The following is a 24,601-nucleotide window of genomic DNA, read 5'->3' on the forward strand; positions in this document are numbered from 1 at the left end:
AAGTTAGTTAGGTGATTTGAATGTTGGTAATCATTACGGATTGGACAACGATCTTCAAAATAATCTAAAATAATGGAGGTAATATATGTAAAGAAATGAAATTTTTAAGAGAAATAATAAGAGATATTGGTGATGTGAGAACTTAAGTGTAAAAATCAAAAATACAATGTAATTTTATCTTGTACAATAAGAATGCGCCTTAGCTTCGTAAGAACATTACTCGTACTTGCGTTATTGGGAAATATAATTATTTGGCACAGAATATGGAGGTTATTCGCTGCACAAAATACGTTAGGATTATTAACACCTGGTGTAGTGACAAATGATCCACCTCAAAAATTGCATCGTCGTTTATCTCGTCTTGTAACTATTATTATACGTCAATTTGAAAGTTTTGAAAATGACGTGGTGTCTACCGTGGAGTCTGTCTTGAATTCCTTTCCTACCATTCCAATATTAATAATATGCGATGAATTGCCATATCCTCCATTGGAATTGCATTTGGAAAATGAAACATTACACAATGTTAAACTTATCACCTTGCAAACTGATTTTAATAAAACATATGAGGAAAGGAATCCTATGTTCTATATACGCACAAAATTTGTCTTGTTTCTACCTGATGCCAGTCGAGTATCTACAAAACAAATTCTACAGGTAAATCTTTGACACTATACTTTAATAAAGAAATAGAGATTATATAAAAGTAACGTATGAATTATTAATATTTTAATTTTTTTAATAGAATATTATACAAATATCTGAATTTGGGATAGTGACTATACCTGTAGGTAAAGTTACTTTATCTTGTCTCGCTGTGAACTTGAAGATTAAGGAATGGAGCTTACAATTTGCTCATTCCTCTGACATGAAATGTGATTTTGTAGTTGGGAAACATGCAACGATGTTAGAAGTTAAAACATTAAGAAAATTGTCCGATCCTTTTCTATTACCTTTTCCAGATGCATTGTATATACAAACAGCAGCTATTGGTACAAAGGTAACTATTTTTTTTTTAATATAAAGCTAAGATTATATTTTAATATCTAATACTAATTATTTAGTATTAAACATATATTGATGAATCTGGATTTATTTTAACTATTCATTGATTTATCTATTTTTGATTATTTTCATTTTTTTTTTTTTTTTTATGTATTCCAATAAGAATATATCTGAATTGTTTATGATATTTTCTTAATGTTTGTTTCTTTTTATGTGTGAGTGTTTACATCGTCATAATTTTAGATTTTCACATGAATAGTTTTATTATTTAAACCGGTAAGTATTAATTTATTGTTTATACGTTATAAATTTAATAATGTGTTTTTTATAGTATTTATATTACTTATATTATTTATATTATTTATTTTAGTTAGTATTATTAGTTATATTATTTATAATATTATATTATTAATATGAATTTATATTAGAATTCGTTTTATATTAGTAATATGGTAAGAATAAAATTTGATAGTTTTTTACATTAATAGATTCATATTCTGAAAAATCATCAATTCAACGAGGGAAAGCCATTATATAGAAATCAACAAACTCAATGGAAGCTGGAACAATTACATCAAAGTCGTGAAAGATTAATGTTTAAACAGTTAGGAATTAAAAAAGTTACAAGGGCTTCCAATTTTATTGAATGGTATGGGTGTTCAAGAGAAACGTCTAGATGTTTTGGGTCGGTAATAAATGGTATACCATCATATTTTTATCAGAATCGATATACGCCTCCTTGTTGTCTTGCTGGATTAAGGAAAGTTGCTCATCATGTATTTGATAAACTAGACGAAGTTGGTATTCGTTTTTGGTTAGAAGGAACATCATTATTAGGTGCAATGAAAAATGGAGATATTTTACCATGGGATCATGAAGTACAAATAGGAATAAATAGATTTGATTTAGAAAGATCTCCATGGTTAGTTAAAGCCAAAGTTAAACCTACTATAGATAATCATGGTTTTGTTTGGGAAAAAGCAACAGAAGGAGAATTTTTTAAAGTACAGTATTCCAAAATCAATAATTTACATGTGAACTTACTCCCATTTTATCCAAAAAATGGATCTATGGTTAAAGATGCATGGTTTATGAAAAATGAAGATTTTCCAGAACAATTTCTTCATCCAATGTCAAGCATTGAATTTGCAGGTAGACACGTTCCATGTCCAAATAACATTAGAGATTTTTTAGAGCTTAAATATTTTAAAGGAGTAGTAGAAAATTCAAAGCTTCCAAGTAAGATCATTTTTAATTAGATACCATTATTATTGCACTAAATGCTATTGATGTCATTTCTTTTTTACAATAATTCATATTAATAAAAATAATTTTGCAAGATTGTTAAACAATATGATATTTAGTAACACAGGGAATTGATATTAAATAATTAATTATGTTATTATCTGTATGCTTTGTATTTATTTTTTTTTTATAATTGAAAATGTAATCATTAAGTACAAAATATTTAAGTGATTTCATTTTCACAATAATGATTTCAATTTAAGATTCGATATAATGTTTAAGTAATAATCAATATGTAATTGTGTTTTAAGTCAGCATGTGAGAATTGAAAACGAGCAATAGCCATTTATATTGCATTATTTGTGTTAGAAGTTAACATAATATAAAAGTACATACATTTGGTGCCAAATATTTATATCTGCATTTCAAAGCTATCCACAGTTTTATAATCACATAGACATTTAAAATCGGTCTTTCTTTTAAATACAAGGTATTTGAAAGTTATAACATTTAATAATTAATGATATAGTATGTTATTACAATACCTTTGGCTACTACTCACAAGTATAATGCTGTAAATAACAAATTTGTCTTGAAGATATGTATACCTATATAATGCTTTTTTTTATATATTTTGGAGTATGCTACATATATTTCTTCAAACTTCAACAAATATTGCAAATAATAATATCTTCATTCTAATTTAACATCTTTTGGTGGTATTAAAATAGGTGGCTCACGTATGAAACTTAATAATTTTTCTAATTTCATACGTTCTAACTCTGTATCCGTTAAATGGAGTTGCTTCTTTGTTGGTTTTATTTTCAATCTAAGATTTGGTGATAACTTTAATGTATTTATAGTACCCCTGTTAATAAGAAAATTTTATGAATATTTTTTGCCAATATGTAATAAGTTTATGTTCTTGTAATTTAAATACAATTTACTTGTCATCACCAACTATGATGAAGGGCAACTTGGTATTAAAAGCAAGCCTTGTTAATTTATTCTTTTTTTTACTAACAATTGCTTGGCTACAAATTGATCTGTACTTGTTCACATTTAAATCAAAAACAGTAACTTTTCCATCATTTGATACACAAGCCAAGACAGTTGAACTATAAGGTGCCCATTGCACGTCTCCGATTGGAACACCAAGATCAAACATAAAAAGTGGATCTCTATATAATTACATATTCATTAATTTACATTTGCAATTTCGCTTATACAAGCTATAATACTACTTATGTAAAACTTACGGCCTTTCATCTTCCCATATTTTAATTCTCCAATCTCCTGAACAACTTGCAAATATCTTCGAATTATATTTATTGAAGACTATACGATACACTGGCATATTATGTGCTTCATTATATGTTTGCACATAAATACTGCTGTACGCCGTATTACATTTGTAAATATTACCTTCTTCAGTTCCAACTAAGAATACATGTTCATCAGATGGATAAAAAGTTATGCAGGTTCCACAGCCTAAATATTATCATTAATGATAAATAAATATTTTTAGTAACAAGATTTAATTATAATAAAACTTCATTTTATATCAACATTCATGTATATAATATACCTTTGAGTGTTATCAATGTACCATCAGGACCTGGTATTGGTGGTCGATCAAGAAATAATGTCATAACAGTTGTTAAACTAAGTTCCTTTTGATTGAGAACCCAATAATTTATTTTGCTATCAATACTAACACTATAAAATGCTAAATTTCCTTCTTGCGTATCTGGTGCCCAGCGAATCTTTAACAAATATTATATTATATAGTAAATTTAATTGATATTTTTAGAAATATGTAACATACCTCCCATACAATACCTCCATGCTTTTGTGTAACATCATTACTTTTGTACTGTGGTTCTGTAGGTGGTAACATAATATTATATACTGCTACTGAACCATCTTTAACACCTTCATTAAAAGAATGTATAAATAAATAATTAGCTCATGCATGATAATATTTTACCCAATATTGATATATTTCATAAAAATTACCAATGACTAATAAATGAGGATGTTGAACACTAAAATCTAAACACATTACTGGAGATTCTGTTTGACAAATCCATTCTGGATATGATGGATTTTTTAAACTAAATAAACAAACTGAACCATTCTTTATAGAACTATTGAATGTCACTGTAATATAGTAAAAATTTATAATATTATTACAAATGTTTAAAGTCAAATTATGCATTACTAACATGTTCCATATGCTACTGCAAATAGATCATAATATCTGGCATTAAAGCATACATCTGTGATATCATGTTTTTTTGTTGGTTCATAATTAAATTTCCATAATGGTAACAAAGAACCTTCACCATCTTTATATTCATCACTTGGATCATTCCAATATCTATAATCTATGGACATTATAAGTGGATAAAACAAAATTTAAAAAAACTTTTGTAAATATAATATTACGTATTATATAGACTTACCTTGTGCAATTTCATCATATATATTTTGATTTACCATTCTCTCTAATGTCTTAGCTGCTTTAAGCATTCTATCATACATTTCAATGGTCTCTATCTGCTCTTTTTGTTTCGTTTCCTCTCTCCGTACGTGTACAATTGGCAATCTTCTCTCTCTTTCTCTTTCACGTTGTTGAAGCATGTAATCTTCCTGAATAATTCAATATTTATAAATAAATACTCTCTGACAATATTTTTTAAAAACTAATATGTATTATTTGTATACCTGATATTCATCAAAAATAGTCCATTGAAAGACATGTGTATTAAATGTTGCTATGGGTGGAGGTAGAGTTTGTGTACTCATATTCTGTAAAAAAATTAACACTTCATATCCATCCATAAAATATTTAGTCTTTGATAAACTTACTCTCATAGGATTGTCATATGTTAATGCAGCTCTCTCACAAAAATTGAATTGATTAGGTATTTTTTTAGGCCTTCCTCTTTGAAATTCATCTATTTCATCTAATTCTTCATATTCTCCATATTCTTCATAATCTAAATTCATTTTAATTGTTTTATTAACAATATTACAAACAGTTAGACAATACTTAATATAAAAATCAAACATTTACTTTCAAATTTATGACGAATTATTCTGAAACACACCTTCATTTGCATATTTATCTAGCATATCATCTTGTCGGGCAGTAAATTCCTCTCCATGATTTTCTATTATAAAAAAATATAATATAAAATAAATATATATTTCCAATAATAATCACTTCTTATAATGAATTATTATGTAATAGCTTACCTAATTGTGTTTTAGCTTCCTCAGAATCCTTACGTAATATAGTGCCAGGTATACTCAGGAGAGTTACTATATTAGGAGGATCAGGTAGTTTTATAAATTCTCTTAATTTCCAAGACCATTCAACGAGTGAATCAGGAACACGTGTGTTATGTACTGTAAGCACTCGAGCAATTTCTTCTTGAAGTTCCTGTAATCAACATTATTTTATTATAAAATATTTACATTTTATATGTTTTCCTTAATAATACAGAAAAGTTTAACATACTGCTTCTGTTAATTGTAATTGATCATCTGGTATAAGTGGAGTTTTCGCTCGTGCCCAATCCATATCTCCACCAGCTAAGCTTACATATGATGCACGACTTTTTAGACTAACATGCTAAAATTTTTATGAACATTATAAATTATTTATTGCTAATTTATATAAAAACATTTTTGCGGAATTTGTAATAGCATACATCTTTCGCTAATTCTGAAATCTTAGAGGATTGCTTTTTTGGGGAAGACATCATTGACGTATTATAGTTAAATAGAGCTGTGACAAATTTTCTTCTTGTCTAGATTAAATTTAATAAAAAAGTATTATTTTACAATACTAATTTAAACAAATTTTAGATTATATAAAAATTATTAATTATATGCATTATATATTACATTGTTAATAGACCCAAATTTTTTAATGATGAGAAGTTAAATATTTTATTGGACTTTTCCTCAGCTTTGCACACTTTGTTGTTCATGCATAGAAAAAAAATTGTATTTGTGGTTGTCAAGGATACATTGATATTAATGATTACTGCTACCATTTATATTTTGGAAAAAATCTAAAATTTTTTTTTGCATGTTTAAGATAAAAAATTATTGAAATCGAAACAATAAATGTCTATTTATATATTCAAAATAACATTTTATAAAAATATGCTTAATAAATGATATAAGTTAAATTATTTAGATCTATTTACTAATGTTTATTTCATGACAAAATTAACTCCATAATATATATGTATTAAGATGTATATATGTATCTATAGTACAATAAGCATACTTGTAGATTTATATAAAATATTTTATATAAATAAAATATATGATAAGATTTCTATCAGTATTTTTGGTTATTTGACTGCAAGAAAATCAATACTGGACTATCCCAAGATAGTATAAGCATTCCAACAAGTTGTAGCTAGATTCTTATGTAGAATGTGAAAAAACTTATAGTGTATGATATATATTATAAATATATAATATTTATGTATGTATTATAACAATATACATTATATTATTTCATTTAATAGATATTATAACAATTTTGTGTGTGTGTGTGTATGTGTGTGTGTCATATATATAGGTAATACATAAATATTATATATTTTACTTATTTGTTTATTCATATATTTTTATTTCAAATGTCTCATATTAAAATATCTGCTTATCTATGTAGATGATGACTGTATGACAGATAAAACTGTAATCATAAAAAATGTCAATATGTATATAAACATTTTATATATTTAAAATTATGTCAATGTATACAGAATATAGTCAAGAGATATAGAGAAAATATATTTTGTTTTTCAGATGAGTTAGAAGTAAAAGATATTATTTTGTCATGGAAGATAGTGGAATTGAAAGTGATCCAAAGATAATTACTCACAACGAAGATGAAAAACTTTTCCTGGTAAGTTTTTTTCAAAATATCTATATCTCACATAAAAATTTGTTATAATTTATATCAGTTTACAGATATTTTAAATTAATATATAGTTGAGTATATCTTTATAGGGAAGTGATAGTAGTTGTAATAGTAATCAGACGCAAACATCTCAACGAAGCTCTACTAAACAATGGCAAAAGAAACTTGGTATGCAATATATTGTTAATTAATTCAAACCAATACCTATAAATCAATTTTAATAATGTGTTGTTTCATTATATATATATATATATATATATATATATATATATATATATATACATATATATTATTATTAATAATAATTAATATGTATATATATATTAATTTATTTCATTTATAATTGATGCTTGCATTTAACACTATATTTTAATTAAAGCATTTTAAGATGAAAATTTTATGTAATGATATAATGTTTTTATAGAAGCACGAATTGAACAAGCAAAACGAATTCAACTTAATTCAGATTATATAAAACTTCCAAAACATGAGACGTCGAAAATAAACGCATGTAGTAATAATACTAATGGATTAATATCAATAGAAAGATTGCCTATACCATCTAAAAATAAAGAAAATCTTCCTTTAGTTGAATATTGGCATAGCGGAAGTGAAAGGTAAATCGACTAATTATAAATAATAATTATAGAGAATATATTCCTATCAATTATTTTTATAAACATACATACGCGCACGCATAAATTTTAATTAAAATAAAATATGTATTTTGTTAGTGATGATGAAACTACTCTTTTCTCATTATCAAAAGGAAAAGAGTCTGTGAAACACAAACGAGATCTTACTGATACATTCAGTATTGAGGATTTGAGCGAAGAAAGTGAAGATTCTTTGAATTTAGATCCAACACAACCATCTCATGCTTTTACGTGGACTTATGTACCTTCTGGATGTTTTGCTTGCCATTGTCAAATATTATAATGTAAAATGAGTCATATTTAGTGAAAACCATACAAAATTATTAATATCGATATTTAAATGATCTATGATATATGGTATTTGATGGATAATTAGTATGCATTATATATTTTCAAATACTTTTTAAGAAAGTAACAAAGTTCATATATTTTTATGTGCTTCTATAGTAAAAGATGCTAGTATTAATAAAATATATATACACTCTTTTTGTGTCTTAATAACATGTACACTTTATTTTAAGTTACACAGTTAAAATAAAATGAACTATATATAAAATAAGACAGCATCAAGACACTGCACACTTTTAACAATAACTCACACATTACCTTTCTACATTTTCATAATGAAATCATTATTATACTCTTATTAAAAATTTATTAAATTATAAAAATTAAAAATATTTATTTGACATTTATAATACATAATATTTACAATAATGTTAATCATAGATGATCTAATGTTTAAGATACCTCTCAGTCTTATTTTTTATACAGTAGGATCATTTTCAATTTCTTTTTTTTTTTGAAGGATTTGTTATTTGCCGATTAATTTTTCTATTGATTTTGTAATAGTGTCAGAAAAAAGGTATCATTAGATAATACACATCCAATACAATTATACTACTATTTCTATTTGTATACAATGAATATATTGACTATTTACACAGAACAAGTATAATTACGGTACTAGTATAATTACGATATCTTATTATCCTATTATCCTATACAAGATAAATAACAAATTATTCTCAACAAAATTTCTAAGAAATCTTCTAAGATTTTACTTTTTGAAAATTATTTGCCATCATAAAGTTGTAATCTAAATATAATTATAGTACTGAAAAATCATTATTTCATATCAAAATATTTATACTGAGAAATCTTATGTAATTATTTGATAAGACTTTCCATTTAGTGATACAATGTATTTTTTATTACTACCGTTCTTATAGAATACTTATTTAGCATTGATACTTGTATATTGTATAAGAAACTTGTTGTTAAACAAACAACAAACATTTGTCTTGTTATGCACAATATAAGTAAACAATAAAAATAATACAATTTATTAATAAATAATAATATTTTAACGGAATATTACAAATAAATGTAATGCCTAATAAAAAAATAAATCTACTTAGATATTATAATATTAGGTTGTTTCAAAAGTTTTTTTCGCTATTCGTACGCAACTGCTTTAACCTGGCAGTGTTTAAAACCGAAAAAACTTTTAGGGTAACCTACTACTTTTATTTTAAGTATTTATCTAAATATTAAACGAAGTTACTAATTAAAAGAAATACAAATTTTTGCATAAATATTATTGAAGTTATATCAATACTATTATATATAATAAAAGCCGACACATCTACTTATTTAATACATAGATTATAAGTCAAATTACTACTTGAGATTCTTGCTACGTGCTGTGCTACGCTGTATATAGAGTTACTTAACAGTCAATGTAATGATTTGTTTAATAAATTTCACTGTTTTGTTTTTGAAAAAATTGAAACATACTTTACATCATTCTTAATATCTTTAAGTTTTATATGTGGATTAATATTTATCAGCTGAGCAAGAGTAGTACAATTTACTTTCATTCTATGACCTCCAACTACCATGTATGTACTTAATTGTCCTAAATTAATAGGTCTTGATGGAATTCCATAAAACGAGAATTGATTAAATGTAGTTTTGTTAGAATTATCTTCATTTTTACAATTATTAATTAATAAATTAGTACCAGGAGGATATCTTGGTAACGGATTTATGGATTTTCGAGCAACAGCTTTTACTTTGTATGGACTACTACGCGCACGTATAGTTGATTTGGCAGTAGATTTTCTGGCAACTGCTCGATTTTTTAATTTTGGTTTTAATAATCTTTTCTCTTGTTTCATTTCTTCTTTTACTTCTGTTCCACTCATACTATTCCATAAAACTCTTTCCATTATGTTCTCTAACATATCTTTATAATTTGTTATACTTTCTATTTTTACATGTAATTGTGGATGTTCTTTATTATTATGCGTTTCAACTTGACTTGGATTATTAAAGGTTTTATCACAATGTTTACATTTAAAAAGATTGATGTGTTTGGACGCATGTTTTCTCATGTCATTGATAAAAATCGTTGTGAAAGAACATATTGGACAAACGTATATTTTATGTAATTCTTCTCCACTATCCGTTTTGAAATGAAATGGTAGATGAGAGTGAAACATGTTTTGATGAGTTTTCATAGCGCTTTCAGAGTAACATAGCTCATCGCACCACTGACAAACCCATCCTTTAATTTTGCAATTATTCACCTTTTGAACAGTCATATCAACGTCGTCGGTGTCTTCTGTATTTTTTACAGACGAAACTGGTGGTGTGTGTATTTCTTTATATTTAAATGGAAGATCTATCGTCGTTCCTTCTAATTCATCTATTGTCGAAGTTTGATGATTTGAACTCCAATGTTTTCGTAGTATCTCTATAGAACTACTTTGCATTTTGCAATAGTAGCAAGAGAATTTCTTTTCCTTTGAACCATAGTTATTTGTACAATATCCATCTTTTGTATTGCAGCCTTCTGTATCTTTTTTAGATTTCTCTTTTCTCATATCAGCACTGGTAGATTCAATATCCTTTATAGATACATTGTCCGACAATTTAAATGGTAGATGAGAATGATTAAGCTCCCAATGTTCTCGAAGTTCTGCTTTTATAGAACTACTAAAATTGCATTGTTGGCACTTAATAGCATTGTTCGATACATGTATTCTTAGATGTGCTCTCAGTCCAGTATGACTCATAGCAGTAAAACCACATTGTTTACAAACTGTTTGCATTTCACGTGACATACGATTACGATCGGTTTTAATAGATAGATCATTTCCCCTTCCTCTTTTTTTTCTAATACGTTTTTTTGGACTAACAATACCATATTCCTTCTCCCAGAATTCATCGCTTAATTCTGGACCTCCAGCATGAGGATTACTAATTAATTTCTCAACGCAACCAGAATGTTTTGAACGAATATGTTGACGCATCAAGCTTTCGGAATTAGTGCTACGATCGCAATAAGGACATAGGAATCCAAGACGTTTTAAATGCGTTATTTGCACGTGTAATTTTAATCCACGCCATCTAGCAAATTTCATTTTGCAATGCTTACAGGTCAGAGGTTTGTCTGCATCTTTCTTCGATAAATCTATATATAATATTATTTAAATTAGTAATTCATTTTTAGCCATTTTACTGAAAAGATTATGATACACGTACAATGATTGATAAAAGATATGTCAAATTTACCTGTACTTCTATTTGCTTGTAAAATTTCTTCATCTTTTTCTTGGCAAGATTCATCGTCATCGTTGGTAGCAATAACAAGATTCTTGTTACTATCACTATCATCATCATCATCATCCTTATCATCATCATTATTTATATCTATATTTTTATTTTTGTTAATGATGTCATGGCGTATCTTCTTCTTATCCAAAATCACATTTTTTATAATTTGAACATCTTTATTGATATCTATGACATTACGATCCGTTTTAATAACAGGAGACTTATTCTTTGTTGATTCTGACAAAACTGTGTCTGTTGTATTAGACTGCAAACTTGTGTTATCCTTATTATCTTGTTTTAACAATCCTTTCATTATATCAGTTTGTGTCTTGAGCAAAGTACTGACCTATAAAATACAAAATTTATAATAATTAGTTAGGTGTACTAACATAATGTACAATTTTGTAAACATACCCAATTTTCAATAGCATTATCTGGAGAAAGAGGAGCATGATCCGTTCGTTCTCCATTATGATATTTGGCAAAATGCTTTAATAAAGCATTACGATTTACCGACAAAAATCCACAATCCTTGCAGTGCCATCTAAATGAGTGTTAATAAATATTTATTATATCTTACGACACGATATGAAATATTATAATATAGTATTTACCTTGCATAATTTAATTCTCTGTAAAGGTGATCTCGCATATCGTGCTTGTACTTCGTTTTATATTGATCACATAATGTACAGACATACAGATTACCCATAGGTTTCCCATAAGGTCCAAATCTTTCTACATCTGATTCATTAAAATCATTGATTTCAATAGATGAATTGGCCTTTGGCGTTGTCTCAAGTGAAGTATTATTGTTATTCGCGATAGTTCCCTTTGGTGTATTATTTTCAATTCCATTAGAATTATTCATCTCAATTGAAATTTTCTCGCATGATAGCGAACGTTTTGATTTTTCTTTACAATGTTTGTTTTCATCGAGAGAAACTGATTTGCCATGTTTAATTTTGGCTGGTCTTGCAGAAACTAAATCTGTATCACTTTTTCTTTTTCCTGCTTTGATAGACGACGTTTCGGTTCCTATTTCTTCATCTTCTAAAAGGATACCACGGATATGTCTCACTCGTGGCATATCTCTTCTCCAAAGAGGAGTAGTATCAAATGGCTCATCTTGTCCCCCTTGTTCAGTAGAATCGCCAGTAGATTTTTTACTTACACCTTTTATCTTCTGGTAAGCCATGATATAATCAGCATTTGGATCACCTGAATGTTTACTGGCAATATGTTGTTCAAGAAGTACTTTTACACTAGTTTTGAAAGAGCAGGCAGTACATTTGAATTGGTTCTTATCGTCATGGCTTGCAGACGCATGAGTGATCATCTCTGCTTTGTAAACACATTTATATTCACAAATGTTACATTTCCAATGGTTACCATTTGGATCTGGAATCTCTTCTTCCACTTCATCTTGAGTCGGTTGTTGAATATTTTCTGTACTTTCTAATTCTCTAATTACTTTAACAAATGGTCTCTTCTCCGGATGTTTATCAGAAAGATGTCTTTCTATGATATGTCTACATAACATTCCATTACTATCAGAGAGCATATAAAATGCACCATATACTTAATAACATATGTAAAACATTTGACAAGTGTAGACAGAAGATAGTAATTAATAGAACATTAAAAGAACTTGAATATTATTTTTAATTTTATTTTTTACACTTGTCATATGTTTAAAATGTGATTTTTATTAAATGAAGATCATATATGTAAGTTGATAATATAACAATTATATTACAAACCTATGGAAGTGATGATGATTACAATGAGAACATTTATAAAGTCTGGTATCATGCATTTTTAAGTGAACTCCCATTTTATCTATTGCTATATTTTGTCCTTCTTGGCCCGGAGGTGGCTGCGGACAATGTGGGCAACGGAAATATTGTTCATCCGAATGCAATGCTTTTAAATGATATCGTAACATAGCTTCGTCGACAGTAAGATAATTACATTCTGCTACACTACATACATATCTAAACATGAGATAGAATATAATTAATGCCATAATATAATTAAAATACTAAAGCTAAATTAGTTTGCAATAGATATATACCTTTTATGTTCTGGTACAAATTTAGGTATAAAATTCTCATCATTATCTTTTGCAGAATCCTTAGGTTTTCCTCCCATTCGACCATTTTGATGAGAACTACTTGCAAGATTAACCATTTTGTCAAACATTCTCTCTTTTTTATCCAAGCAAGGTACTGGATTGACTGGGCCAATCTCTGGTACAGTTTCATCTTTAGCATGAAGTTGCAGATGTCTAATAATATTTGTCCTAACTTTGGTAGTATAAGGGCAAACAGCACATTGTACTTCGCGATTATATATCGCTTGACGAGGCAATAATTCTATTTCATCAGGACCAAAACTTAATTTTTCAACATCACTTGTTTTTTCGGCTTCCTTTTCTAATATCTTGGCTGTTCTCCGTTTTTTACCTTTTCGTTCTCCATTGCTCGGACGCTGTGTCAAATAAGATAAAAATTTTTAATTATGAAATAAACTAATAGAGCTGATACTTATTATATCAATGTCTACTTACTATAGGTTGCACGATAAAGAGACCATCAGCTGAAGGATTTTCTGGATCGGCGGGAATTACTTTACTGTACTGAATTTTATGTTTTGTTCTCATATGAGCCATAGCTTGATAGGAAACAGTACACCGTGCTTTACATAGTGAGCAACCAAAACGTTTTAATCCATGTAATTTTAAATGCTCAAGTAAAAAGCCAATTTTCACAAAACGTTTGCCACAATGTGTACAATTTAAATTCTTATCATGTGTTCTATGAGTACACTTTTTAATATGTATTCGAAGTATAGCTGCATTTAAAGCATTGTAATCACAATTCTCATAACCACATTTATACAATTGATTTCCTGTAAAACCTGTATCCTTGATATCTTCCAAAGTCAAAGGTTTTTCTGATTTATCACGTGTCTTTGAAGCAGGATTAGAGGCTTCTACACTAGTATGAGCTGCATCTACTTGTTGCTTTTCGGCGTTACTTTCAACAGAATCTGCATTTGACGTTTCTTTGATATCTTTATCGCTTTTTTGGTTTAATTTGTCTTCTTTGTTTTTAGTATTGTTTTTGGTATTATCTTTAGAAATTTCAATGTGCTCTAATATTTCTATATCACTATCATCTGTCTTGCTTTCATTAATTATGGATTTCTTACTAGTAGGTGAGTTGCTGTTGTCAGATATATTTTTCACAAAATTAGGATTGTCTAAAACATTAATATTGACGTATTCATCTGAGCAATCTAATGTACTTGTTAATCGCAATGGATCTACTGCACTTATATCTCCATCCACACCAGATAATAATTGCAATTCAGGTTCATGAAGAATGTGTTTTGAAGTATGATAATTTCCTTCTTGAGTACAACTTTTTTCGGATGCTATGATCTTGGAAATAGAAGATTCATCTGGTTGATTATTTTCAAGAACACAACTTTGTGATAAAGTCAATATTTCAGATGTACTATCTTCACACTCAAGATCTTTACAGCTATTAGAATTGTGCATTGCGTCTAAGGAATTATTTCTACAAGATTTAGAAAACATTTTAAAAGATGAAGAATTGCTTTCATTACTACTACATGTTGAAAATATATTAACCAACTTTTTATCTGATGTATCATTTGTTTTTTCATCCAATATAGAAATTTCTTCCACTGATTGAGAAGAAGTGGAAGATAAACATTCGAGATCTTTTTCCTGTTTATTTTCTAATTCATTCTTTGCATCTATCACTTCACTTGATGTTTTTATGTCTAAGGTTCTTATTAAAAGTTGATTTATTACGTCTTGAGTTCTCATTGTCTGAAATTTCAATCGAAATTAGTGTTATATTTTTCTTCAATTAAATCAAAAGTACATACCTGTGCTGGTACAGAACGTTCAAGAATTTGTGGTAATCTGTTACAATGAAATAGGCTTAAATGGGTGAGCATATCACTAAATGAGTCTGCACCATTTAAACAGTATAAGCATTGATATTTAAAAATCCCATGAATTTTGTAGTGCTATAGATGATATAAAATTATAAATATGGAATCATGTGTTCAACAAATAATTTTATTTTATATTCCTATATACTTACTGCTATGAGTTGCTCTGCTTTTAAGCATGATGCGGAACATAGATGACACTTGTAAATAGATAGAGTAATTGAATGCTTTGTCTTCAAATGAGATACGAATGTTTCTGGTATGTAAAAAACCTTTCCACACTCTGAACGTAAAATGAATATTTCACATTAAAAATTTCATTCAAAATAAAAAGTATCATATATAAAAACAAAATATTAATAAATTCTATTTTAAATAAAAAAAGATACAAACCATGTTGACATACGAATGGTTGTATATAATCATGGCGATTATAATCTTCTTTTATTGGAAGCTCCCTTATTAATTTACCCAGCAAAATGCCAGCATGGTTTCCTGCATGAGATACTGCCTAAAAAAGAATATAAAAGTAATAAATAAAAATAATGAAATATATCCATTTTTCACACAGAATTTTTTTTTTTTTTTTTTTTTTTTTTAATACCTGATGAATTTGTACATAAGATGGTGCAATTGCTCTATAAAAACAGCAATTACATTGATAACGACAATGTGCATGTTTCTCTTCCATGTGCTGTTGCATTTGTGTCCAATCACTCAGCACCATAAAACAATAGGCACATTTTTGATAATCATACGAAGAATTATCTTTCTTCTTACTAACGCACATATCATGCTGAGCATAATGTTGACAAAATGAAGTAGCAGAATCTGTTGTAAAGGAACAATCTCGACCCATACACTTATATAACTGACTAAGCTTTGGAGGTTTTAACATAGCAGCATAAACATCAGAAGATTTCAATTTACTTATTATTGATTGTGATGTTAAATCCTTTGCTTTAAGAAGAGGTGATGTTCTAACTACTTTCAGGATTTTATAATTTAGATTTGTAAGAGATGCAGATTTTGAGCCTGTAATATTATGTGCAGTTACTGGTGCAATATTAGTATTTTTACCAACGGAAACTTGAAATGGTAATTTATTATGTTCTATTTGAATTATCTTTGATTTTGGAACAATTGGTACATAATTGGTAGTATGTGATGATGTAGGTGTCAATGATTGGACTGGTATTAATTGTACAGATTCTTGAGCAGTACTTTTTTTTGGAATTGGCTGTCTTATAGTTACAGAATTAATTCTTTTTAAAATAAGTGGTTGAGTAGCCTTTTTTAGTAATGAAACTGCTTTACGCTTAATTGGTGAAGTTTCAACAGCTTTTCTGATATCATTTATCTACAAGTGAATATAGATGTTATGAAAAAGTTTTTTATATTATTATCAAAATTTTATCAACATTCGAATATTTTTAAGATACTTACAATCGTATTTTCATTTCTGACACTTTCAGTGTATGGTGCAAGACTAACTACATTCTCAATTTTTAAAAATGAACATTCCTCTTCTGTATCTGTTTGTAATATATCCACTGGAGTATCAGATTGGCTACCAGCTAGTAAAAAAAATTATTGTAATATAAAAAATATTGTAATATTGTAATATAAAAAATATTATAATCGTTACATATAAGTATATATACTTACTACCAGTTAAAGATATAGTATCTTCTTGATTTTCTGAAGGCTGAGTCGGCACAGAGAGCATATCACCGCTCAAGCGTCTAAATCTGAGGAAACCTTTTGGTTCATTGTCAGTACTTGTGATTTGTTTTATGGACTCATACATTTTTTTATCTTGTTTCTCTAAGAAATGTTTAATACTTGCAATAGGTACAACATTTGGAGGTTTTGGTATAGATGCAGACGCGGACGTTTTATCAGTATCAGTTTGCACTTTTGCAGAATTTTCGGATGTACATCCATCACGTGATTTTATACTTTGAAGTTGAGCAGCAAGTCTTTGTATAGTTGTCATCATTGGATCTTTTGATGATACAGTGATATTAGAAGTTTCCTTTAATATTGTATTTACATCTGTAGTCATTTCAGTGTCTGTCTGTTCACTACTAGAATCTGAATCATAAATAGTTGCAGACTCTCTAGTAGTTTCATTATCACTTGTTTCGATTTCACTTTCAATGACCTTACCATCAATATTTGCGGATACTAAAGGTTCTTGAACATCTGCTTTTTCAGAACTAAGATTTAAATTATTTTGAGCTGTATTGATATTATTTTGCTCTTTCGTTTTCTTCAATTCATCAGATTTTGATATATCTTCCTTACTTGTTGTTTTACCATCTGATATACATGATTCTGTTGTCTTTGTATTACTTGGAGATGGTGTTGTGCTTATAGAAGATAAAGAGTTGTTTGAAGCACATGGTTCAGATACATTATTAATTAACACAAGATCTTTATTCTGACAATCTTCTTTATGCACATTTGTTTTCATTTTATCTTTGAGAGTATCGATAATAGATTTTTTTTCAGAAACATCTTTATGTACTTTAATCCCAAAGTTTTCAACAATCTCTTGCATTTTCTTTCTTCGTTCTAATTGAATCTCTACTTCTTTGTGCTCTAATTCAGGTGGACATACAAATACACTTAATTTGTCACAAATAGTAATTGGTACTGTTAGTTCTGCTGATTCCTTTTCAGGCAATATCAATACTTCTTTAGAGTTGGATGGAACATTTGACGAATCTTTATCAGTTATACATTCTGTTTCCTTATTCTTAGAAACCTCTTGATCTTTCTTTTCAGAAATAACTTGTGTTTCTGTAATGTTATTTACAGAGTTATTAGAAACCACATGTGCATCATTCTTTTGTCCATCATTTATTTGTTGCTCTCCTGATTGAGAAGTTTCACAGTTTTCAAGCTTTAATTCTAACCTTTCACTAGTTATTTCACTAGTTATTGGAACTGGACTTGTTATATCAGTTGCATCAGTAGACATATTTATTTTTATAATATCTACATCCATTACATCGTGATGCCAAATTGTAACGTGTGTCTGTAAATTGATTCGTTTTAATTGTACATAATTGCATACTGAGCACAAATATCCGTATACACCATTCTCTTTTGGTATTGAATCTTCAATTATAATTTCAGTAAATAAATTATTATATTTGCGACAAATTTTATAATAATGAGCACGCATAGATGTTTTAGTAATAGTTTGATAAGGACAACTCTTACATCGAAATCGATATTCACCAGTGTGTGTTGTACAATGTTCATAAAATGCTTCTATAACAGCATCTTTTGCTCCTTCAGTAGAAAAATAACAAATTCTGCAATTAAATAAATAAGACTTTTTCTCTGAAAATATTGTAGATGTCTCTTCGTAATTATTATTCTTAGAGTCTTCTATTGCCGCTTGAGCTTCTTTGGGTTGAAATCTAGATATTAAAACTTCTTCGTCAGGATGATTCGTTTTATAATGATGAACAATACTTTTACCATTAAAGGGACAAAGTAAGCACTTATATTTTTCTAAACCTATCCAAGCATATTCAATTAATTGTTGTACGTTTAAATTAACAGGTTGTTCGTATTCATCGGATACAGAATCTTTTGATACTAAAGATACATCTTCGTTTGTAGATATTTTATTTTCATTTATAGGTGAAATCTCTTCGTTTTCCGTTTGGAGTACAGTATTTTTCATTGATGACGCTGCAGGTACATCACACGTATCTGTGCAATTTATTTCTTCTTTCTTTTCTTCACTATCTTTTTGCTCATCATCTTCTTCGCTATTTACGACATTATTACTGACATCATTGTTTTCATTGTTTACAGAGAGTGAGACAGGTTCTTTTATATCTTCTTTTATATCTTCTTTTATATCATCTTTTATATCTTCTTTTTCTGGAATGTTTTCTATTGGATTTTCTGGCTTTTCTTTTACATCATCATCTTTTTGAATGCTTATTTTCTCTGAAGTATCTTGACTTTCAGGAATAATTCGATCAGATTCTACCTGCACTGAAGTTGAAGTCTTTTTCCTTTTCTTTTTTGATAAAATACCCATCTGCCAGTTAAATTTCTTTTTCTTTTTCTTAACTGAAATCTTCTTTTGACCTTGCTCAATATGTACCGAATCATTGACATCTTCATCAACATCAGCATCACTTCCCTTTTCTATTTGAGAAATGTCTTTGTTCTCTTTAGATGGTACCAATCCTACCACGGTATCATTTAATGATTCTTCACTGTTATTCGATTTATCAATGTTATTATTAACTTTCTTCGCAGAAGCTATACTACTCGACATAGATATGTCTGAAACAATACTTTCCTCATCTGTGACAGATACAACGTCTTCAATCTTATCAATATTGAGAAGCATTGGACGTTTTCTTTTTAAACCTTTCTTAGAAAGATTCTGAATATTTGGTTTATTTTTAGATGATACTACCTGTGATGAGCTATCTTGATGACTTGATTGTTTTTCTGTATTAAGTGAATATACTGCCTCATCTGCACCAGAGCTTTCGTCCGAAGAGCTATCAAACATCGCTTTCGCAGAATCTATTTTTGAAATATCCGTCTTTTCGATGAGAACTCGTGCCTCTTTCGAAATTTCTTTACTAAGTACACGTTTACTTCTACGCAAAATTTCGATATCTTGAGATTTCTCATCCTCTTCCTTAGAAACATCAAGATTTTTGTTACTACTCGATTCTCGATTAATCGTTCGCAAGGATAAAGGTTGATCTTCCTCACTATCAGAACTGAAAGTTCGCTCTTTCAAACGTTGTCGTGTGACCCGTTGTACTTCTTTTTTATTCTTGCATTTAGTTTTTCCCGACTTCTCGTTATTTCGAATTCTAGACAATTTCTTCGTTTTAGAGATATTCAACATTTGTTCTTCACCCTCAATCGTCACATTCTGTTTATCCGATAATTTGCATGATTCTGATTTTTTCGATACTGAACTCGAATTACTCGCAGATGTAATTGTAGGAGTATTTGTTTGATTTTCTTTCAAAACTCGGCACATACGATGCCCTGTAGCAGTTACTACACCTTCGCTAATAAACATTTCTCGAATATCTTCCTGTAACATTTCTAAAGAATTTCTCCTTTTTGTTTTTGGTTTAGGCATTTTTAAACCACTTTCTTTGTCTTCAGTTTTTTCATTGCTTATTGAAGTATCCTCAATTGGCGTATATTGTTCAATCGCATTTAATGCTTCAGTGCATTTTTGTGTCTGTTCTAGATCAAACTTTTTGTCTTCAATTTCGTTGTTATCATTGCTGTTTTCTGAGATCTTGTTCGTATTATCGTTAAATTCCGAAACTTCAGTTGTTTCAGAGTTTTCCAAAACAATGCAGGAATTTTCTAACTTATCATTATCAGGTTTGTCAATGATGTTTATCAGTTCCTTAGAGTCAGTACATACATCTTTCTGATCCTTTTCAATAGAAATGCAATTGTCAACACTATTAGTATTATTATCTTTTTCAACTTCTTTATTCTCATCTTTCTCAACTCCTTTATTCTTATTTTTTTCAACTTCTTTTTTCTTCTCTTTTTCTTTTGACAAATTAGTCAATATATCCAATCTTTCTGCTAAGCAGTCTTCATCAGAACTATCAGAAGAAACGATAACACGTCGCTTTTTCTTAACTTGCATCTTTTTTGCTTCAAGATCTTCCTCTTTATCCGAATTACTACTTTCAGATTCAGATTCGATAATCTTTTTAATTTTTTTCAATTTTTTTGCTTCTAACGCTTCGCCTAATTTTTGTATTAATTTAGCTTGTTCAAATAATTTCTTTCCCTGTCCAAATTCTAAAGATTTCCTAATTAAACCTTCGATCCATTCTTGAGTAACTTCATCCTTTAATTTAAGTCCATCTATTTCTGTATCATCTTTCTTCAATCTCGTATCATTCTCTACAATCTCGGAAGTACTGGCAGATGTATTCGTTATTGAATCAGGCTCTTCAAATTTCGATTCACTTCCGTCAACGGTTGACGTTGTCGGGGATGAAGCATCCCTCTCTATATTCGTTGTTTCTATCGGTAAAACATCCTCGTTCTTTAAAGCTACTGTCTCAGAAATTACATCATCTACGTCCCAATTTTCTTTCACGTTTGACACGTCGCTACTGCTTGTAACTTCTGCAGACGTATCGTCTTTTTCAGTGCTATTTTTATCGCTATCAGATTTCTTCTCTTCGTTTGAAGGATTATTCGAAGTCGTCGACTGTTCTGATCGTTTGATCTTTGGTATTTTGAATTTTTGCAATCCATAAGAGTGAGTACTTTTACCCTTTGTGTCTATGACACCATATAAACTCTCGAGTGGTGACTGCATTTTATCTTTGGATATCTTGTCGCTCATTTGTTTGCTACTATTATCTGAATCACGTTTATGCGCTTCAGTTTTTTTCGACTTTGATTTTGGCTTGATTTTTCGTAGTGTCGTGGGTACCGTAATCAAAGACGGTATCGAACGTTTTCTAGGATCTCTTTCTTGATATGTATTATCTTTAAATTTATTTACATTCAAATGCTTATCCTTGGTCAGACGTGGATCTCTGTTCGTGCTACTACTACTACTACTTTCTCGGTTATGATTCGAGTTTAGAGACGATGTAGTGTTCAGAGAGTGATCTGTTCGCATCAGGCGTGGATCTCTATCCGAAACTGAAACTCGATTGTCTCTATTAAATCGATTACAATTGTCCCAGTCGTTATGAACGTCTCTGAGTCGTTCAGGTCTAGGCCGAACATCGCGATTAAAATTGTTTCTTACTTCTCCTCTACATCTATCATTGTAATATCCATCTCTACCTCTACCCCGATTACATCGATCTCTGTCTCTGTTCCAGGGACAAGGTGTGCTAGGTCTTGTATACGAACCAGGCATTCCCATCATTCCGTCTGTACAATTCATTTCAGGATCATTTCGATAAGGAGGTTCATTCGGCCTATTTATTGGTTGATCCCACGATTGCCTTGGAATCGGATAATCAATGGGTCTATCAAAAGGAACATCATGAAAGCCTCTATACTGAGGAGGGAAACTTGTAGGAGACATTAAAGGCGGTATTATCAATGGATTTATAGAAGGTGGATCATCGTGAACAATTTCTTGAGGTCGTGAAAGTGGAGTACTTAACAATGGTCTAATTATCGGCATAATGTTCGCGTTAAAATGATTCGGTCTGATCGGCGAATCGTTAATCGGGTGCGGATCTATAGGAGCAGAATTTGGAACTCCAGAGTTCCACATATCTTGGTGTATTCCCATTGGGTGCGGATACATAGAATTAGGTATAGGCATAGCTTGCATTGAGTTATTCCCTATTCCATTATAATTATTAGGAGAAGTCCACTGAGGATTACAGAAATCATTTGGATTTGAGGGAGGATGAGGAGGCGGCCATAAAGGCTGATTCACGGATTGTCTATTAAAATGTTCTTGTTGGACTGAATGATCTATTCTAGGAGCATCTCCTACATTAGGAGTTTGTGCACGTCTTTGATAAAGCATAGTATTTCTGTCCTCTTGCATAACAGGACCACCATGCAAAACGTGCACATCCTCATCGTGAATCAAACGAGAATGCACATTTAGAATTTTATCATTGATGTTATCACGCAATTGACGCGGATGTCTTTCATAGTTCTCAACATAATGTGATTCTAGTTTAAAAGGCGGCGAAGATGATCGGTGCCTATGATCATGCGACTTATCAATATTTGAAGGAAAATTATGTTGAAGCAGTGGTGGTGGACCCTTTATTTCGTTAGACTTTAATGTTTCCGGTTTTGCATTCGACGATGTCTGAACTACGTTTGGTAAACATTTTCTCGTTGTAAATTTAACTATATGTTTGTCTACTTCTTCCCAACGTCTATCGCTTTCCCGATCAATTTCGTCTTGAGAAAGTTGTTTCGACGTACCTGAATCAGTATTGGCTGATACCTTTTTATTGTTATCCTTCTTTATTAGGATATCTTCTTTTGGCTTTTCCAACCCTATCTTTTTCAAATCTGAATTATCTTGTAATTGCTCGTCTTTCTTATCGCCGTCTGTTTCTTCTTCTTCGTTTAGTAACTCGGCTAAATCTTCAATAGAAAGCGGTGGTTCGGTCGAAACAGGCGGAGGTGAAACTAGCATTGCCGGTTTTGAACTCGATTTTGATGTAGAAAATCCATCCTTTGCCCTTGGTGAAATACTTTTAGATTTAGAGAACAAAATGTCAGAGTCGGGTGATTTAAGTAAAACTTCTGGAACGTTCACAGGCGATTCTGATTTAATATTTGTATTGGCTGTATCTAGATTTAATCCAGGTAACATATTTTTTTCTAAAACCGACGATAGCCTCCTGGAACCTCCTAAGGAAGGTACTGGAACGGTGACTATGTGTCGAGATTTTGTTGTCGTTTGCGCATCGGTCGTTTTCTGTGATAAACTATTGCTCATTAGTTTAGCTGCATTGGAAACATCGTTATTAGAAGCCACAGGATTCCAAGAACCTCTAGTAAATTTTGTATTCTGTATTTCGGATTCTTCTAACATATCCCATTCGGAACATGTGAGTTCATCGGTATCTTCGTTATTAATCGTGCCAGTTTTTGAATTCGGTGACTGTCTATCTACATCACAATTACGTTCAGTCGGTATAACGATTGGCTTAATACTGTGAGATATCTCCATTTCGTTCAAATTGATATGCTTATCGCAAATTTCCAATATTGGGTCAATGCTTCTTTCGGTAGGGATAATTATAGGCGCCATTTGAGGTACCGTTTCAGGACTAACTGGGGGACTCGGACTGGCCGGAGTTTCTTCCATTGTTTGTATCGTTATTACTTCGATATCAGGCGATTCTCTGTTCTTGTTACGATTTTCAGTATCGTCCAGTGAACTGAAAAATATATTGTTCCATTCCTTTGCTATATGTATATGTAATTAACTGTAAGTCGAAGATATTATTAAAAACGGCAAAACTATGAAAATAATAATTTATTTCATATATACTCTTGACGTTATTATTATTGTTTTTTTTTTTATCTTTATATATATATAGGGAATAATTTTATTATTAGATTCTATAAAATT

The 24,601-nt window shown here is 29.6% G+C and overlaps 4 protein-coding genes across 16 annotated transcripts in view; 2 read left to right on the plus strand and 2 right to left on the minus strand.

Annotated features, from left to right (window-relative positions):
* Window positions 1-16: 16 nt before the first annotated feature.
* LOC127063714 (ribitol 5-phosphate transferase FKRP) lies at window positions 17-4,214 on the plus strand. The gene is made up of 3 exons (XM_050993799.1): window positions 17-657; window positions 746-1,000; window positions 1,494-4,214. The coding sequence occupies exons 1-3, from the start codon at window positions 193-195 to the stop codon at window positions 2,262-2,264; spliced, it is 1,491 nt and encodes a 496-aa protein (XP_050849756.1). The 5' UTR covers window positions 17-192; the 3' UTR covers window positions 2,265-4,214.
* LOC127063709 (dynein intermediate chain 2, ciliary) lies at window positions 2,944-6,640 on the minus strand. Of its 6 annotated transcripts, none has more exons than XM_050993784.1 (14): window positions 6,560-6,640; window positions 5,973-6,071; window positions 5,780-5,893; window positions 5,515-5,701; window positions 5,367-5,429; window positions 4,981-5,255; window positions 4,719-4,905; window positions 4,479-4,640; window positions 4,270-4,413; window positions 4,079-4,185; window positions 3,839-4,016; window positions 3,510-3,741; window positions 3,198-3,431; window positions 2,944-3,118 (listed from the first exon to the last, which is right to left on the minus strand). In XM_050993784.1, exons 2-14 carry the CDS (start codon window positions 6,024-6,026, stop codon window positions 2,944-2,946), a joined length of 2,112 nt encoding a protein of 703 aa, XP_050849741.1. In that variant the 5' UTR covers window positions 6,027-6,071; window positions 6,560-6,640. The 6 variants fall into 6 exon arrangements, with proteins under 6 accessions (XP_050849741.1, XP_050849742.1, XP_050849743.1 ...); XM_050993785.1 differs by lacking the exon at window positions 6,560-6,640 and having other exon boundaries at window positions 4,981-5,064; window positions 5,125-5,255; window positions 5,973-6,380; XM_050993786.1 differs by lacking the exon at window positions 5,973-6,071 and having other exon boundaries at window positions 6,560-6,574.
* LOC127063726 (uncharacterized) lies at window positions 5,538-8,655 on the plus strand. Of its 3 annotated transcripts, none has more exons than XM_050993820.1 (5): window positions 5,538-5,669; window positions 7,090-7,189; window positions 7,294-7,372; window positions 7,629-7,821; window positions 7,939-8,655. In XM_050993820.1, exons 2-5 carry the CDS (start codon window positions 7,121-7,123, stop codon window positions 8,141-8,143), a joined length of 546 nt encoding a protein of 181 aa, XP_050849777.1. In that variant the 5' UTR covers window positions 5,538-5,669; window positions 7,090-7,120; the 3' UTR covers window positions 8,144-8,655. The 3 variants fall into 3 exon arrangements, with proteins under 3 accessions (XP_050849777.1, XP_050849775.1, XP_050849776.1); XM_050993818.1 differs by lacking the exon at window positions 5,538-5,669 and adding an exon at window positions 6,631-6,763; XM_050993819.1 differs by lacking the exon at window positions 5,538-5,669 and adding an exon at window positions 6,716-6,859.
* LOC127063700 (uncharacterized) overlaps window positions 8,493-24,601 on the minus strand; it is a 20,358-nt gene continuing 4,249 nt past the window's right edge. For 4 of the 6 annotated variants that reach the window (XM_050993748.1, XM_050993746.1, XM_050993749.1 and 1 more), the window contains 13 exons: window positions 17,146-24,407; window positions 16,924-17,054; window positions 16,082-16,837; window positions 15,871-15,988; window positions 15,630-15,760; window positions 15,409-15,552; window positions 14,057-15,349; window positions 13,562-13,977; window positions 13,248-13,481; window positions 12,099-13,016; window positions 11,899-12,028; window positions 11,443-11,830; window positions 8,493-11,341 (listed from right to left, as the gene is read on the minus strand). In XM_050993748.1, coding sequence (XP_050849705.1) covers window positions 9,627-11,341; window positions 11,443-11,830; window positions 11,899-12,028; window positions 12,099-13,016; window positions 13,248-13,481; window positions 13,562-13,977; window positions 14,057-15,349; window positions 15,409-15,552; window positions 15,630-15,760; window positions 15,871-15,988; window positions 16,082-16,837; window positions 16,924-17,054; window positions 17,146-24,407 — 13,636 coding nt within the window. In that variant the 3' untranslated portion in view covers window positions 8,493-9,626. Of the gene's footprint in view, window positions 11,342-11,442; window positions 11,831-11,898; window positions 12,029-12,098; window positions 13,017-13,247; window positions 13,482-13,561; window positions 13,978-14,056; window positions 15,350-15,408; window positions 15,553-15,629; window positions 15,761-15,870; window positions 15,989-16,081; window positions 16,838-16,923; window positions 17,055-17,145; window positions 24,456-24,601 lie in introns of all 6 variants that reach the window. The other 2 variants (XM_050993751.1, XM_050993752.1) reach the window with 2 other exon arrangements.

This window comes from Vespula vulgaris, chromosome 5 (assembly GCF_905475345.1).
Source record: "Vespula vulgaris chromosome 5, iyVesVulg1.1, whole genome shotgun sequence".
NCBI lineage: Eukaryota > Metazoa > Arthropoda > Insecta > Hymenoptera > Vespidae > Vespula > Vespula vulgaris.